Here is a 17,319-nt window from a genome sequence, read left to right as displayed (position 1 = left end):
ACCTCGGCTAAATGCAAGTGGGGTCCCGTGTCCCCCCTGTGACGGCGATCGGCGGTGCCATCAGGTCCCCATGCGGCTGTAGGGGGGACCTGATGGCATGGAAGGCAGCGCGATGGCTAAGGAAGGCATTGCGCTGCCTTCCGGTGACGAGCCTGTGAGATCTAGCCCCCTGGATCTCACAGGCCGGAAGCTGTAGGAGTAATACACACAGTATTACTCATACAGCCAATGCATTCCAATACAGAAGTATTGGAATGCATTGTAAAGGATTAGACCCCCAAAAGTTCAAGTCCCAAAGTGGGACAAAAAATAAAGTGAAAAAAAAAAAGTTTCAAGTAAAAATAAACAAAAACGTAATTTTCCCCAAATAAAGTTAAAAAAATTGGTAAAAAATAGGGGGGGGGGGGAGTATACATATTAGGTATTGCCGCGTCCGTATCGACCGGCTCTATAAACATATCACATGACCTAACCCCTCAGATGAACACCGTAAAAATAAAAAAATAAAAACTTCTAAATAAACCATTTTTTTGTCACCTTACACCATAAAAAGTACAACAGCAGGCGATCAAAAAGGCGTTTGCCCACCAAAATAGTGCCAATCAAACCGTCATCTCATCCCGCAAAAAATGAGACCCTACCTAAGATAATCGCCCAAAAACTGAAAAAACTATGGCTCTGAGTATGGAGACACTAAAACATGAATTTTTTTTTTGTTTAAAAAATGATATTGTTGAAACAATGTCGACCTTTATGTTCTTACTTTATGATGAAAACTAATAAAAACAATTTTATGTTTCAAATGCTTTATTGAAAATTTATAGCATTATAAAAAAATTATATCATGAAATACCAATGGCATAGGCATTTTGCTCATACACATAGTACAATCACAAAAATAAAATAAAATGACATTAACAATAGTCAAAGGGAGATCCTACAATGGTTATTTGTAAGAAGGTGGCGTAGGGTATTACAGCCGTAAGTATTCAAGTGGTCTTAGAGCCTCGTACACTTGAGGCCGCCATACAAGGCGCATCAAACATTACAACGACATACTTGAGGAGGAGGAAACCCAGGGCTCCCATAGTTTTTCAAAAGCCTCAAACGTGTCCATACGAATGGCTGAAAGCTTTTCATATAGTAGAATCCTATTGACTCTGTCTATAACTGCTTGAAAACTTAACGACCTGGATCTTTGCGACCTGGATCAGGTTAAGGATTTTTAAGATGTTATCAGGGGCTTCCCTACCTGGAATAAATCCTACCTGGTCCTTATCAATTAGACTAGGGAGAAGAATATTGAGTCGTCGAGCAAGGATGGATGTGAGAATTTTTGCATCCAGGTTCAGTAGTGATATTGGTCTATAATTAGATGGAGATAAGTGATCTTTTTTGGGCTTGGGGATGACTGTAATGTTGGCAACTAGGAAGTCGGGATGAGGGTATTACCTTGCATTATATGATTACAAAATTTGGTGATATGAGGGGTTAACAGGGGGGCAAATTTTTTATAGTAGAGGGCCAATAGACCGTCAGGGCCAGGTGCTTATCCCAATTTTAAGGCCTTAATTGTAAGTTCCACTTCCTCGTCCCTTATTGTTTTGCTTAGGTTACCCTCTGCTTCGGGGGAAACCTGTGGTAACCTTATAGAGTTCAGGAAATTGCTTTCCACTTGTCCCTGTCTATTACCCGGCTTATCATAAAGTTTTTGGTAAAATGCATGAAAGGTTTGGTATATGGTTTCTGGGTTGGAGGATACCTGTTCCGACCTTGAGCGAATCTGAAACACCTGGTTAATTTTTTGTTTAGCTTTGAGTTGACGGGCCAGCATCCTGTCAGGTTTATTAGAGTATTTATAGTAGTAGGATGCGGTCCAACGTAAAGCTTTTTCCGTATGGTTCGTGAGAATCATGTTTATTTGCAGTTTGGTGTTTTTAATTTCCCTAAGCAGGTACAGTGAGGGAGCTCTTTGATGGGCATTTACTAGTCTACTAAGCTTAGACTCAAGGTTTAGTAGGGTGGCATGTCTCTCTTTTTTCAAAAGTGATGCTTCCTTGATGATTTGACCCCTCATAAAAGCCTTATGGGAGAGCCAAACCACAACAGGGTCAATATCTGGGTCAGTGTTTTCGAGGAAAAATTGCTTCAAAGTATCCTGGAGCCGATCACGTATGACAGGCCTGGTCAATAGTGACTCATTAAGCCTCCATGTGAAGAGACGACTTGTGGGGGTAGATGGAGTGATGTCAATAACAACCATATCATGGTCGGACCAGGATATCACTTGATGCCTACAAAAAGCTAAGAGCGGTAAAAGAGACGTGGAAATCAGGACTAAATAAATACGGGTATATAGGTGATGGGCTGGCGAGTAGTAAGTGTAACCCCTCTGGGTGCTGTTGTGCTCCCTCCAAGAGTCGGCGATGGAAAGGGATTCCATAACATTCTTAATCCAGGACCCCTGAGCAGTAGGGCGCGGAGTATTAGGAGGTGAGGAGCGATCAAGTAAGGGATTTATTACAAAATTGAAGTCCCCTGCCCATATTAACTCATCAAACCTTAGTGCTTCAAGAATATGGTACATTTGAGTGAAAAAGGTAATCGGGTCTTCCGTTGGAGCATACACATTCGCTACACACAATATTTTTCCCTCTAATTCTCCTAATAGGATAACATAGCGTCCCTCTTGGTCAGTGATGTGATTAGTTATCTGGAACGGAAAGGAATTCCATAAAAGAGTGACTACTCCCCTACTTTTAGTGCGAAACGTGGAAGAGAAAACCCTGGGGTGGAAGAATTTAGGATGGGAGGTGGGCGTAAAATGCGTTTCCTGCAAACATATGATATCAGGATTATGTCTAAGATAGGATGTGATGGCCGTTTTGCGTTTCCTCTGGGAATTTAAACCCTGTACATTGTGTGACAACAACTTACACATTATCCCAACAGTATATAGTGAAGCTTAGTATATCAAATTGTATAGACCACAAAATGCAGTTAGCGGTAAGAGTAGGGATCCCCATAAAGAAAAATAAATTGACAAACAGAAATGATGATAAATCTAACAATGCTGTTATACAGCAGGACTAGCTGTACCCAATATGGCCAGCAAAAACAAGCGGGCCAGATGTGGGTATCAGGGGAATAATATCTATCCCTGAGTCCACACAAAACAGCCCAACAATGGTAGGCAACATGAACATCCGATTCGCTGTGACTCTAGCGAATAGCCTGAGCTATCTATACCCGTGCAGGAGGTCATACCCAAAAATGGGGTCACTTTTTTGGAGTTTCTACTCTAGGGGTGCATCAGGGGGGCTTCAAATGGGACATGATTTAAAAAAAAACAGTCCAGCAAAACCTGCCTTCCAAAAACCGTATGGCATTCCTTTCCTTCTGCGCCCTGCCGTGTGCCCGTACAGCGGTTTACGACCACATATGGGGTGTTTCTGTAAACTACAGAATCAGGGCCATAAATATTGAGTTTGGTTTGGCTGTTAACCCTTGCTTTGTAAGTGGAAAAAAATTATTAAAATGGAAAATCTGCCAAAAAAGCGAAATTTTGAAATTGTATCTCTTTTTTCCATTAATTCTTGTGGAACACCTAAAGGGTTAACAAAGTTTGTAAAGTCAGTTTTGAATACTTTGAGGGGTGTAGTTTATAGAATGGGGTCATTTTTGGATGGTTTCTATTATGTAAGCCTCGCAAAGTGACTTCAGACCTAAACTGGTCCCTAAAAATTGGGTTTTTGAAAATTTCTGAAAAATTTCAAGATTTGCTTCTAAACTTTTAAGTCTTGTAACGTCCCCAAAAAATAAAATACCATTCCCAAAATGATCCAAACGTGAAGTAGACATATGGGGAATGTAAAGTAATAACTATTTTTGGAGGTATTACTATGTATTATAGAAGTAGAGACATTGAAACTTTGGAATATTTTTTTTACTTTATTTTACCAGTGTCATGAAGTACAATATGTGACGAAAAAAGTCAAAGCGTTTTTTAAAGTTATCAGCACTTGGGCTCCATTCACACGTCCGCAATGTGTTTCGCGGAGCCGCGAAGCCGCAAAACACGGACAGCGGTAATGTGCGTTCCGCATTTTGCGGACTGCACATTGCCGGCACTATAGAATATGCCTATTCTTGTCCGCAATTGCGGTCAAGAATAGGACATGTTCTATTTTTTTCGGGAACGGAATTGCGGACCCGGAAGTGCGGGTCCGCAATTCTGTGTCCGGCCAACACATCGTGCTGCCCCATAGGAACGAAATTGTGGACATGTGAATGGAGCCTAAAAGTGACACTGGTCAGATTTCCTTAAGGTGAAATAAGGCTGTGTCCTGAAGGGGTTAAACACACTGCTATTATTTTGAACACAACTGTATAGTATAGAAAACAAGTATCTTGTGTAGACTAGGACCCACACCAATCCTAAAGACTGCCTTTCCAGCTGAATGGAGCATGATCAGGCATGCTGCTGCGCCTCCATCCATTCTGTATGGGATTGCTGTGCGCTGTGCTCTACTCTCTCCTGCACTCCACCACTCCATTCATTGGGGGAATTCAGGACCACTATTTGTATGATTAGTGGGGTTCCCAATGCTAGAACACTGATAAGATACTTCTTCCCTATCCTGCGGCGAACCACTTTAAATTCTATTATCTGGCACATGTTCCAGACTACATGAAATCAGGTACCAGACATGTCTCACCATCCAACTCTCTCTTTCTAGGTATTTCAGAGCTTGCCACCACCCCAGAGAAAGCCAGCGACTACATCTCTCCTCTGCTGAACTTCGCCGCTAGCCATATTCCCAGGGAAAAGCACAAAGAGACCCCCCTATATATTCTGTGCACAGCAGGGCTCCGAATCCTCACTGAGAGGTGAGATGTCCCTCAGGGACAAACCTGCGTCCTTTCTAACCTCGTGTCGTAACCTATTTCTTTGGCATCAGGCTTCACTTCAAACCACACATGGCTTGACATCTTGCATGGGTATGGAACTGGTCATTGGTGGTTCACCAGAAATCTGCTGGTAAAAATAGCATCACTCGGGCAGTGTTATGTACATCTGTAGACCTCTGCACTTGTGTGGTTTGGCGCCTGAAATATTTCTGCCTACATTTGCAGACCCACAGCGTACGAACATGTACTTAGTGCACTTGTTTGTTTCAGCCAGCAGGAGGCCATACTTGAAGATCTCCGGACAGATATCCCAGTACACCATGACTTTCTTTTCTCTGACTCCCATGCAGAAGTCATCTCTGGAAAGCAGGAAGGTATGTCACATGACCCCGACGGTAGGGACCTCTAAAGAGGGGGCATTTTAGGCCATGCTGCCATTTTTGTTTTTGTAGAACCACAAGCACATGCAGTAATAGATGTACCGTGCATATTGCTTTGTGCCTCACATGAATTTGTTGGATTTTGTAGGAGTGTACGCCTGGATTGGCATCAATTTTGTTCTCGGTCGCTTTGATCACATAGAAGATGGTGAGGACATTTTGTGTGGGGCGGATTCCTCCTAGAGTCATTACTTTCTCTTTGCTTACATGTCACTTTTGGTCTCCACAGAGGATGAAGCAGTGGTGGAGGTGAATGTACCCGGAAGTGATAAAAAGGATGCCATACTACGCAAGCGCACAGCTGGCATTTTGGACATGGGTGGAGTCTCCACTCAGATCGCATATGAAGTACCTAAAAGTGTAAGCTTTGCCTCCTCTCAGCAGGTCATTATCAGTAATACTTTTACTTTTTTTAATTTGCTTTTATTTGGCTTCTTATTTAGTTGATATCCGCTTCACCTAATCCAAGTAATGGTCACCATCTGGGACATTAATGGTGGGTCCACATAGGATGGCCTCACAAGGGCTGATGTTTCTGAGTAATCGCGCACTATCTGCCCCCCCCCACACTATATCATAAAATGCATGTTTGCCTTTTTGGTTTTAAATACACATGTGAGTTTTGAATGTATATTATATAAAGTTGACACATCCCATACAAAGAGGGTACATAGGAAAAAATATTCCCTGTGACTAGTGGTTGTGTGAAGTCTGGCAAGCATGCACACGCCATTCAAAATGTATGGGATTGACTAAGCTAGCCGAATGCAGCGCTCCATTCAAAGTTAGCACTGCGACTGTGCAGTAAGGTATACGGGGGGGGGGGCCCCAGGGATCACACATTTTGTGGATAGGAGATAAATATGAATTGTGGGGAAAATCCTTTAAAGCGCCTCATCGCCCAGATCAACCCTACCCTGTCAGACATAAAGACTGGTAGGGTTGATGACTCTGAGAGAACGATACCGGTCTGGTAGGGTAGGGTTGATCCTGGTGACAAAGCCGCATTAGCCAAGCCAAGGTATGTGTAGTGAATGGGGAGAGGGGAGTAAGCTGCTGCCAGACACCTTTTGAAAGTGGCTTACCTTCTGGGAATAAAAGGATTGGACAGTTGAAATACAATGTGTCTGATCCTTATCTACCCTGACAGTGGGGAAGAGTCAGGAGCCTCCCGTACACCTTAGATGGTTGGCCGAACCAACTGAGTAACCAACTAGGTGGGCTTGGACAACATAGATCTAATGTGTATGGACAACTAGATTGCAAGGTCACATTGCTACATCTAAAGTAACGATTACAAATGTTGTCACATTACTGCGCATGAAATGTGACCACTTTAGCACAAATCCAGATCTGCTGCATCCAATTGAAGTCGCCCTTTTTTAGTGTGTAATAGGTATTGCAATTCCGAAATTGCACACAACAGTCGGGCAGTTCTCACCATAAGACTGTTGCGTGCACATTTTTTGGTCACCTAGCCTTATGTGCCTGTGACCTACTCCTTCCATATTGTAGGTCCTCTGGCACAGCTGGTGTTTTAGGTTTTATGCCCCTTTGTGGTTGATCAGCTGGATCCATAGGTGGGCGTTACTTCCTCTATATTTTATTCTGTAGGGCGTCAGGCCCCTTCAGAGAACACTGCGTAATATCTAATTACAGGGACCGCAGTATTTCATGCTGGCAAACAATCAGGAGGTCAGTTTAGGAAACCAAGACCCTTTTATGCTGAATACATGACATTGCATCGTGCACACTGTCATTATGTCTTTTCATGATAACTGTTCTACTGGCTGCCCTATTACACGGGCTGAAGGAGCCAGGAATGAACTTGCAGTACTAACATTTTTCCTGATCATTGCCTGCTTGTTAGCTGCATACATGCGGCAATGTTGGGGGGGGGGGGGGGCTATATGAGAATGGATGATCACAACTACGATCGTTCATCCCCATACAGATCCATTGTTTATCAGCAGCACAGTTAACTCTTTGTGGCAGAACAGCTCAATATTTTTAATGAAGGCCAATTGAAAATATGATTTTTAGCCCAAAAATTAGTAAAATGCAATCATAATACAGAAATTGCCTCCAAAGGTGTACATAGCCTTTAAGCTGTTGTCAGACCTTTCGTATCAAAGAACACAATAGTCATCCTCTCCTCTGCCTCAAACAGCTGTCAACAGGGAGCAACAGGTTGTAATGAACTGCACAATTATCAGGGCGATGAAGTTGTTTGATTCTTGTATGGACTATATACAAGAGCAGGTGTCTGGCTGGGGAGGCTTTGTCTTAGGAAAAAGTGACTGATTTCATGGGATGATCGTTCAGTGCAATGACTTCAACTAAACTTGGCGGAGGCTTGCCCCAATGTTGGTGTACTGAGAATGACTTCTAGAAATGAGATCCTAATAATGTACAAAAGCACTAAATCTTAAGCAAACAATTGGTTTAGTAATTAATACAAAGCCTTCACATACTTATCGCTGCTGCACTGTTTGCTCTTTCTTCCATATGACGCATTCATACCTATGTCAAGTATTCCACGTATACTGTGTCACCCTGTTGGCGAGACCTAATTTAAAATACTTGTGCAGGTGGTCCCCGAACCCTCTTACTCTACTCTACGTACTCTAACTTTAATAACCTTCCATCTGTGTAAACCTCATGATGTTCAGGACTTGATCCACAAAGTGAAAGATTGCCCCGCAAGGTGTAAATTGTTGAGAGGCCGCCACCGTTTTGTCTTCCACCAGCCATCCATATTACTGAAGGCACACTTTACTCTCGCGGTCGACAATTCTGAAACGCCCCTCCAGCTTTGTGGAGGCTTATATACAACATGGCATTACTGACATTGCCTACAGTGCTTACAGGTAAAACTCCAAAAATTTGAATATTGTGCAAAGTTCATTTATTTCAGTAATGCAATTTAGGCTACATGCACACGACCGTATGTGTTTTGCGGTCCGCAAATTGCGGATCCTGGAAAAAAAATAAATAAATTACATCCGTATGCCATCTGTTTTTTTTTGCGGATCCATTGTAACAATGCCTAAAACGGACAAGAATAGGACATGTTCTATTTTTTTTGCGGGGCTACGGAACGGACATACTGATGCAGACAGCACACTGTGTGCTGTCCGCATTTTTTGCGGACCGATTGAAATGAATGGGTCTGCATCCTATCAGCCCAAAAAACTGAACTGAAACAAAATACGTTTGTGTACATGTAGCCTAAGGCTAGGTCTACACAACGAAGTGTCGCGCGACACATGGGGCACAACTACACTGCAACGGGTGTCGCGCGACACATGGGGCACAACTACACTGCAACGGGTGTCGCGCGACACATGGGGCACAACTACACTGCAACGGGTGTCGCGCGACACATGGGGCACAACTACACTGCAACGGGTGTCGCGCGACACATGGGGCACAACTACACTGCAACGGGTGTCGCGCGACACATGGGGCACAACTACACTGCAACGGGTGTCGCGCGACACATGGGGCACAACTACACTGCAACGGGTGTCGCGCGACACATGGGGCACAACTACACTGCAACGGGTGTCGCGCGACACATGGGGCACAACTACACTGCAACGGGTGTCGCGCGACACATGGGGCACAACTACACTGCAACGGGTGTCGCGCGACACATGGGGCACAACTACACTGCAACAGGTGTAGTTGTGATGGATTTGAGATGGATTTTTCTGCGACTGTCGTGTTGCAGTCGCAGCATGTCTCATTGCGACACCATAGACTATCATTATAAAAATTGTTGCACAACATTGGTGCGCAGTGTAGTTGTGCCCTATCTGTTGCGCGACACATGTCGTCGTGTAGACCTAGCCTAAAAGGTGAAACTAACATATGAGAGAGACTCATTACATGCAAAGCGAGATATTTCAAACCTTTTATTTGTTATAATTTGGATGATTATGGCTTATAGCTTATGAGACCCCAAAGTCACAATCTCAGGTCCCCTTTGCTCAGGGGGTATGGATTAATTAGCTGACTAGAGTGTGACACTTTGAGCCTAGAATATTGAACCTTGCATTACTGAAATAAATGGACTTTTGCACGATATTCTAATTTTTCGAGTTTCACCTATATATGGCAGGTTTGCCACTGCTAAAATACTGGACTTTTTTTTTTCTGTTCATCAGGCATTTGTATATTCGCTTCTTCAATTAACGGCTACGTACACCTTCAGAGGCATCTTTTTTAATAGGATTGCATTTTACTAATTTTGACCTAAAAATAATTGTTTTAATGTTAACTGTTTGTCTAGCTGTGTGACTGGTATTTTTATTTTCACTTTTTGACGATCATCTAATAACCCTTATCTCTAAATTACTAAGATGTCATAAACACTTATTTAAGCCACATTATTATCAGTAAGAGAAGAGCTGAGCTATAATGAGTGTTTGTTTATAAGGTCAGAGAGCAGAGATAAGGAGCCGTCAGATTAGCTGGATGACAGAGCAGAGAGAAAATTCTGATCCCTCTATTAGGAGCATCTCAGCCCTGTACAGAGAAAAGGGTTCCTTATTTGTAATAAAGACCAATCTAAAAAATGATTTTTAGCTCAAAATGAGTACAATGCAATAATTAAAAAAAAAATGCCCCCAAAGGTGTACATAGCCTTTAACCGCTTGCCGCCACGCTAACGCCGAAAGGCGTCATCGCGGCGGCTCTCCCAGGTCACACTAACGCCAATAGGCGTCATCTCGCGTGAGCCGAGATTTCCTGTGAACGCGCGCACGCAGGCGCGCGCGCTCACAGGAACGGAAGGTAAGCGAGTGGATCTCCAGCCTGCCAGCAGCGATCGCTCGCTGGCAGGCTGGAGATGTGATTTTTTTGATAACAGCGTCTAATATACCTGCTACCTGGTCCTCTGGTGGTCCCTTTTGTTAGGATCGACCACCAGAGGACTCAGGCAGCTCACTAAAGTAGCACCAAACACCACTACACTACACTACACCCCCTCTGTCACTTATTAACCCTTTATAAACCACTGATCAGCCCATATAGACTCCCTGATCACCCCCCTGTCATTGATCACCCCCCTGTAAGGCTCCATTCAGAGGTCCGTATGATTTTTACGGATACATGGATCGGATCCGCAAAACGCATACGGACGTCTGAATGGAGCCTTACAGGGGGGTGATCAATGACAAGGGGGTGATCACGCATATAGACTTCCTGATCACTTCCCTGTCATTGATCACCCCCCTGTCATTGATCACCCCCCTGTAAGGCTCCATTCAGACGTCCGTATGATTTTTTACGGATCCACGGATACTTGGATCGGATCCGCAAAACACATGCGGACGTCTGAATGGAGCCTTACAGGGGGGTGATCAATGACAGAGGGGTGATCACCCATATAGACTCCCTGATCACCTCCGTCATTGATCACCCCCTGTAAGGCTCCATTCAGACGTCTGCATGTGTTTTGCGGATCCGATCCATGTATCCGTGGATCCGTAAAAAATCATACGGAAGTCTGAATGGAACCTTACAGGGGGGTGATCAATGACGGAGGTGATCAGGGAGTCTATATGGGTGGTCACCCCTCTGTCATTGATCACCCCCCTGTAAGGCTCCATTCAGACGTCCGCATGTGTTTTGCGGATCCGATCCATGTATCCGTGGATCCGTAAAAAATCATACGGACGTCTGAATGGAGCCTTACAGGGGGGTGATCAATGACGGAGGTGATCAGGGAGTCTATATGGATGATCACCCCTCTGTCATTGATCACCCCTCTGTAAGGCTCCATTCAGACGTCCGCATGTGTTTTGCGGATCCGATCCATGTATCTGTGGATCCGTAAAAAATCATACGGACGTCTGAATGGAGCCTTACAGGGGGGTGATCAATGACAGGAGTGTGATCAATGACAGGGGGGTGATCACCCCATATAGATTCCCTGATCACCCCCCTGTCATTGATCACCCCCTGTAAGGCACCATTTAGACATTTTTTTGGGCCCAAGTTAGCGGAAAGTTTTTGTTTGTTTTTGTTTTTTCTTACTAAGTCTCATATTCGGATTAACTAGTGGTTCACAATAGCGTTTACGTACTGACTCACGTGTATCTTTTTACTGCCTAAATAAAGTACGTTAAAATTGTCTTTATTAAATTATATATTAAAATTATCTGCAACACATTAGGCTTAGTAGGGTGAAATGGGATATCCCAGACTAATGATGCTGATCCCTAAAGCTCATCCCTACCACTAGAACTCCCAATTGTAAGGAGTTAATAATATACGGCGTGTTCCTTTATAGGTTTGGGGTATATGGTAGGCTCCCATACATAGGCACCTGATTGAAACAGTGGGTGAATGTGTCAGGTCTCCAGTAGAAGAGACTCTGCACACAGTGTCAGGTAGCACTACTAGGATAGCCCAAATCCCAATCAATGGGGATATCGGAACAGGCCGTGGGCTTTTATAGTCAGCAAGTCAGTCTGTAGTTGTTATCACAGCATTTGATTGCTCGACGCGTTTCTCTTATCCAACTTGTTAGTTGGTTCATCAGGAGCAAACAGCTGAAGCCTCTGTTATCTCCGCATGTCACCCTCTCACACAGGGTGCATTACAGAGCAGCAAGAGGCCTCAGGAATCATCTGACTAGATGTTGAACTAAATGCAGTTGATGTAATGCATATAGCCCTATGTCACACATTAAATTCACTGTCACCGTTTTGATTTACTTCCCCTTACACTGGGGACAACGGTCACTTGATGAACTAAGTGTTTTGAACGGAGAGTGCTGGACGCCACTGATGGCGTGCGTTCAGCAAAGAGCCCTCGGCAATATGGCCGTGACCCGCGCGTAGCACGGGCTTGTTTAAATGGAGGAACCACCTCCCATCCATGAGGCGACACTGCCGGTGCCCAATCCGGAGCAGAGCGCGTCATCCGGCCGCGCATTGTTTATCCCGTCGCGGCCGGATGACGCGCATACCATCTCGTCATCAGCAAGGGACTGTGGAAGCTACCGCTCCACCCACTTCTCCGCGTCATCCATAGGGGAGGGGAGAAGCCAATGACTGATGTCTTCTCACTTATACTGCATTGTTAAAGCAGAAATGAGGACATATAGTTGTTCTGTAAAGATTGCTCTGGTTTTAAAAGCGCCAGAGGACATTAATAGTACAAAAATGTATGGCCAGTATTATGAATCTCTTCAATATTATAATTAATACAGGAGGGTGATCTCCCATATCAAATTACAATATAATAACAGCATTTCTGGAAAGGAAATGTATATACAGTAATACCAGATTAATCCAGCATAGCAGATCCAGTATATTAATCGGATCTGAAGGATCTCAAAATGGCAAATATATCACTCCTCAAAAGATGTTAAAAGAGTGATATTCTCAATTAGAGATTACTCAATAAAACAGGCGAAGGAGATAGTGTCATTGAGGCCATTGGGTTTCACAGTGTTTAGAACAAATGTCCACTGTGCCTCTTTTTTGAGCAACAAAGTGTCGATGTCACCTCCCCTCGGTGGTGGCCGAACATGTTCTATACCTTGGAATTAAAACAATCCAGATTGCCAGGATGGCAGGTGGCTACATGTTGTGCTATCGGGGTGTCTCCTGAGTTTTTAATTTTTAGGAGATGCTCACCAACACGCCTCCTAAATTCGCGTTTCGTTTTGCCTGTATATTGAATACCACAGATGCAGGTAGCTAAATACACCACTCCAACTGTTCTACAATTGATAAAGGACTTGATAGCATATTCATGTCCTGTGATGGAGCTCCTGAATTTTGTACTTTTTAAGACAGCTTTACAGGCGACGCAGCTCCCACACTGATAGGTACCCTTAGGTTTGTTGGTTCCCAGCCATGTTACATCTCTGGGACTGGTAAAGGCACTATGAACCAGTTTGTCCCTGATGTTTCCCCCTCGTCTGTATGTAATCATGGGGCTACTGCCTATCAAATGACCAACATCCGGGTCAGTTTTCAAAATATCCCAATTATCAGTGAGGAGCTTGCGTATCTCCCTGCTTGCTGTGTCATAAGTACCAATAATTCGTATCTGTGGCTCATCAGATGTTCTGTTCCTCGGATGCAACAGCTCCTCTCTATTGCATGCTGCTGCATGTTGATACGCCTCCTTCAAAATTGCTTTAGGATAGCCTTTATCTGTAAACCGTACTTTAAGGTCATCAGCCGAGGCCTTAAAGTCGGACCATTGGGAACAATTACGTCTCATCCTGAGATATTGTCCCTTTGGGATGCCCTTCTTGAGTGGTTGGGGGTGTCCACTCTCCCATCTCAAGAGGGCATTCGTGGCCGTTGGTTTACGGAACACCTTGGTTGCAATATGACCCGAAGGGTCAATCTCAATCATAAGATCCAGAAAGGTAAGTCGTTTTTCATCAATCTCTGATGTAAAAAACAAACCAAGAGAGTTGTTATTTAGTCTCGAAACAAAATTCACAAACCCCTCCTTCGTGCCTCTCCACAAAATGAAAACATCATCAATGAACCTCATCCATAATAGTATGGATGAGGTCCATTGTTCCATTTCCTCGTTGAAGACAACCTCCCTCTCCCACCAGCCCAGGTAGAGGTTAGCAAAAGTAGGAGCACATGGGCTCCCCATCGCCACCCCCCTGAGCTGGCGGTAGAGGGAACGGTCAAACAAGAAAATGTTATGATGTAAAATAAAATTCAACAAAGTGATCACAAACTCATTGTGTTCACGATATTGTGATCCCCTTTCCAGTAAGAACGCATTTGCTGCGTCACAGCCTTGTTTGTGTGGAATGGAGCTGTATAACGCTTCCACATCCAAACTGGCAAGTAGGGTGTCTTTTTCACATCTGATGTCATTAAGCCTTCTGAGGACGTCCATCGAATCTCTCACAAAGGACGGTAGACTAGACACAAAGGGTCTCAAAATTTGATCAACATAAATACTTATTTTTTCCGTAAGGCTACCTATACCCGACACTATCGGCCTCCCTTTTAGGGGTGTAGTCCCCTTATGTATTTTGGGTAAACTATAGAAGGCCGGTAGTGTCGGGCAGGCAGGCATAAGATATGCCAATTCGTTTGCACTTATCAGCTTACGCCATTTTGCCCTACTGAGAATCTGGCCTAATTCTCTTTTATAGGCCTCAAGGGGATTGTGATCCAATTTTGCATAGCAGGTTTTATCGTCAAGAATCCTCATGCACATCTGAACATAACAGCTGACATCTAAGACAACCACATTGCCCCCCTTATCTGAGGGCTTGATGACAATAGTGGTATCTTGCTGTAGCTGCATCAATGCCAGCTGTTCTTGCTCAGACAAATTTTTAGGATATGGATTCTGAACGTGTAGTGATCTTAAACGTTCGGTGACGACAGTGAGAAAGACATCAAGGGGTGAATTGTTGGGTAGCGGAGGAAACTTTCTTGAAATGGGTTTCAGGTCAGTAAATGGTCCTTCCCCTAGATTCCTCTCGCTTTCCATCAGTAGATCAGCAAGCAATCTCACATCAGGAAGGTCATCTTTATCTATACCCAGTTTATCACATTCCTCCTTATCATGGGTGCAGAAAAACTTTTTCCATTTTAGTTTTCTGATAAACAAATTAATATCCTTCACCCATGTAAAAGGGTTAAATTTACACTCAGGGACAAAAGATAAACCTTTACTTAAGACTGTCATTTCCGCGACTGTCAAAGTCCGTTTAGAAAGGTTAATAATTTGTGAAGTGTCCACTAGTTCGCACCTCTTGTTTTGCCTCTTCTGTTCCTGAGCGAGTAATCGCTTGTGAATTGGGTCGGTTCCAGGGAACCCAAAGGAGTCCCTAAAAAACCACCTCGATGTCCTCTCCCACTGCCGTCACGAGCCCTACCGCCTCTACCTCTACCCCTACCTCTGCCTCTTCCTCTACCTCGTCTACTTGGGTTTGAGCCAGACCCAAGTTCAGGATCTGTTTCGTATTCAGAGGAGGATAAATCTGTTTCACTCTCGTTTGTATTCTTCTCTTTCTGTGGACCAGCAAACTCAAGGATCTTGCCTTCTCTAAAATCCTTACTATCCCGTACAAACTGGTTATGCTTCCTTTCCTTCAGATAGCCAGTGAACCTCTCCACTGACTGCTGTAACAGTGTTTCCCTTTTCGAAAAATCTGGTAGCGGAGCAAACTTTTTCGCGGCCTCAATGGTTTCTTTTAACTCTGCTGTATTTTTGACCAGTAGTTCTTTTTCTTCCTCAAGAAGGAATCTCATCAACCGTAGTGATGATTCAATTGACTCCTTCTCCCATTTATTCATCAGAGACTCCGATCTAAGCCTGATGTTAGGTAGAACAGGATTTCTTAATCCTCTTGGGACTATTTTATTTTTTAAGTAAATCTCCAAGGTTTGGATCTCCCACCACGACCTGACCTGATTCTTGTATACTCTAGTCAGATTTTTAAACATAACATTGATATTCGGTGTATATAACTGGGTGGGAAGGTCTTGTTCAGAGAATACTTCTTTAGGATTCCCTAGCCATGCATCTGAAGTAATGTCCTCGGACAAAAAACCCGCCATTACAGTATTAAACAATGAAATCAGATTAACTAGTGGTTCACAATAGCGTTTACGTACTGACTCACGTGTATCTTTTTACTGCCTAAATAAAGTACGTTAAAATTGTCTTTATTAAATTATATATTAAAATTATCTGCAACACATTAGGCTTAGTAGGGTGAAATGGGATATCCCAGACTAATGATGCTGATCCCTAAAGCTCATCCCTACCACTAGAACTCCCAATTGTAAGGAGTTAATAATATACGGCGTGTTCCTTTATAGGTTTGGGGTATATGGTAGGCTCCCATACATAGGCACCTGATTGAAACAGTGGGTGAATGTGTCAGGTCTCCAGTAGAAGAGACTCTGCACATCACACAGTGTCAGGTAGCACTACTAGGATAGCCCAAATCCCAATCAATGGGGATATCGGAACAGGCCGTGGGCTTTTATAGTCAGCAAGTCAGTCTGTAGTTGTTATCACAGCATTTGATTGCTCGACGCGTTTCTCTTATCCAACTTGTTAGTTGGTTCATCAGGAGCAAACAGCTGAAGCCTCTGTTATCTCCGCATGTCACCCTCTCACACAGGGTGCATTATAGAGCAGCAAGAGGCCTCAGGAATCATCTGACTAGATGTTGAACTAAATGCAGTTGATGTAATGCATATAGCCCTATGTCACACATTAAATTCACTGTCACCGTTTTGATTTACTTCCCCTTACACTGGGGACAACGGTCACTTGATGAACTAAGTGTTTTGAACGGAGAGTGCTGGACGCCACTGATGGCGTGCGTTCAGCAAAGAGCCCTCGGCAATATGGCCGTGACCCGCGCGTAGCACGGGCTTGTTTAAATGGAGGAACCACCTCCCATCCATGAGGCGACACTGCCGGTGCCCAATCCGGAGCAGAGCGCGTCATCCGGCCGCGCATTGTTTATCCCGTCGCGGCCGGATGACGCGCATACCATCTCGTCATCAGCAAGGGACTGTGGAAGCTACCGCTCCACCCACTTCTCCGCGTCATCCATAGGGGAGGGGAGAAGCCAATGACTGATGTCTTCTCACTTATACTGCATTGTTAAAGCAGAAATGAGGACATATAGTTGTTCTGTAAAGATTGCTCTGGTTTTAAAAGCGCCAGAGGACATTAATAGTACAAAAATGTATGGCCAGTATTATGAATCTCTTCAATATTATAATTAATACAGGAGGGTGATCTCCCATATCAAATTACAATATAATAACAGCATTTCTGGAAAGGAAATGTATATACAGTAATACCAGATTAATCCAGCATAGCAGATCCAGTATATTAATCGGATCTGAAGGATCTCAAAATGGCAAATATATCACTCCTCAAAAGATGTTAAAAGAGTGATATTCTCAATTAGAGATTACTCAATAAAACA

At 43.7% G+C, this 17,319-nt stretch overlaps 1 protein-coding gene across 2 annotated transcripts in view; it reads left to right on the top strand.

Moving 5' to 3' along the window:
• ENTPD4 (ectonucleoside triphosphate diphosphohydrolase 4) overlaps positions 1-17,319 on the top strand; it is a 53,475-nt gene that overhangs the window by 14,482 nt on the left and 21,674 nt on the right. The window contains exons 5-8 of one of the 2 annotated variants that reach the window (XM_044279204.1): positions 4,740-4,890; positions 5,182-5,285; positions 5,440-5,499; positions 5,581-5,711. In XM_044279204.1, coding sequence (XP_044135139.1) covers positions 4,740-4,890; positions 5,182-5,285; positions 5,440-5,499; positions 5,581-5,711 — 446 coding nt within the window. Of the gene's footprint in view, positions 1-4,739; positions 4,891-5,181; positions 5,286-5,439; positions 5,500-5,580; positions 5,736-17,319 lie in introns of both variants that reach the window. The other variant, XM_044279203.1, reaches the window with a different exon arrangement.

The sequence above is a fragment of the Bufo gargarizans genome, chromosome 2 (assembly GCF_014858855.1).
Source record: "Bufo gargarizans isolate SCDJY-AF-19 chromosome 2, ASM1485885v1, whole genome shotgun sequence".
Taxonomy (NCBI): Eukaryota; Metazoa; Chordata; class Amphibia; order Anura; family Bufonidae; genus Bufo; species Bufo gargarizans.
This window is presented reverse-complemented; position numbering and strand designations above follow the sequence as displayed.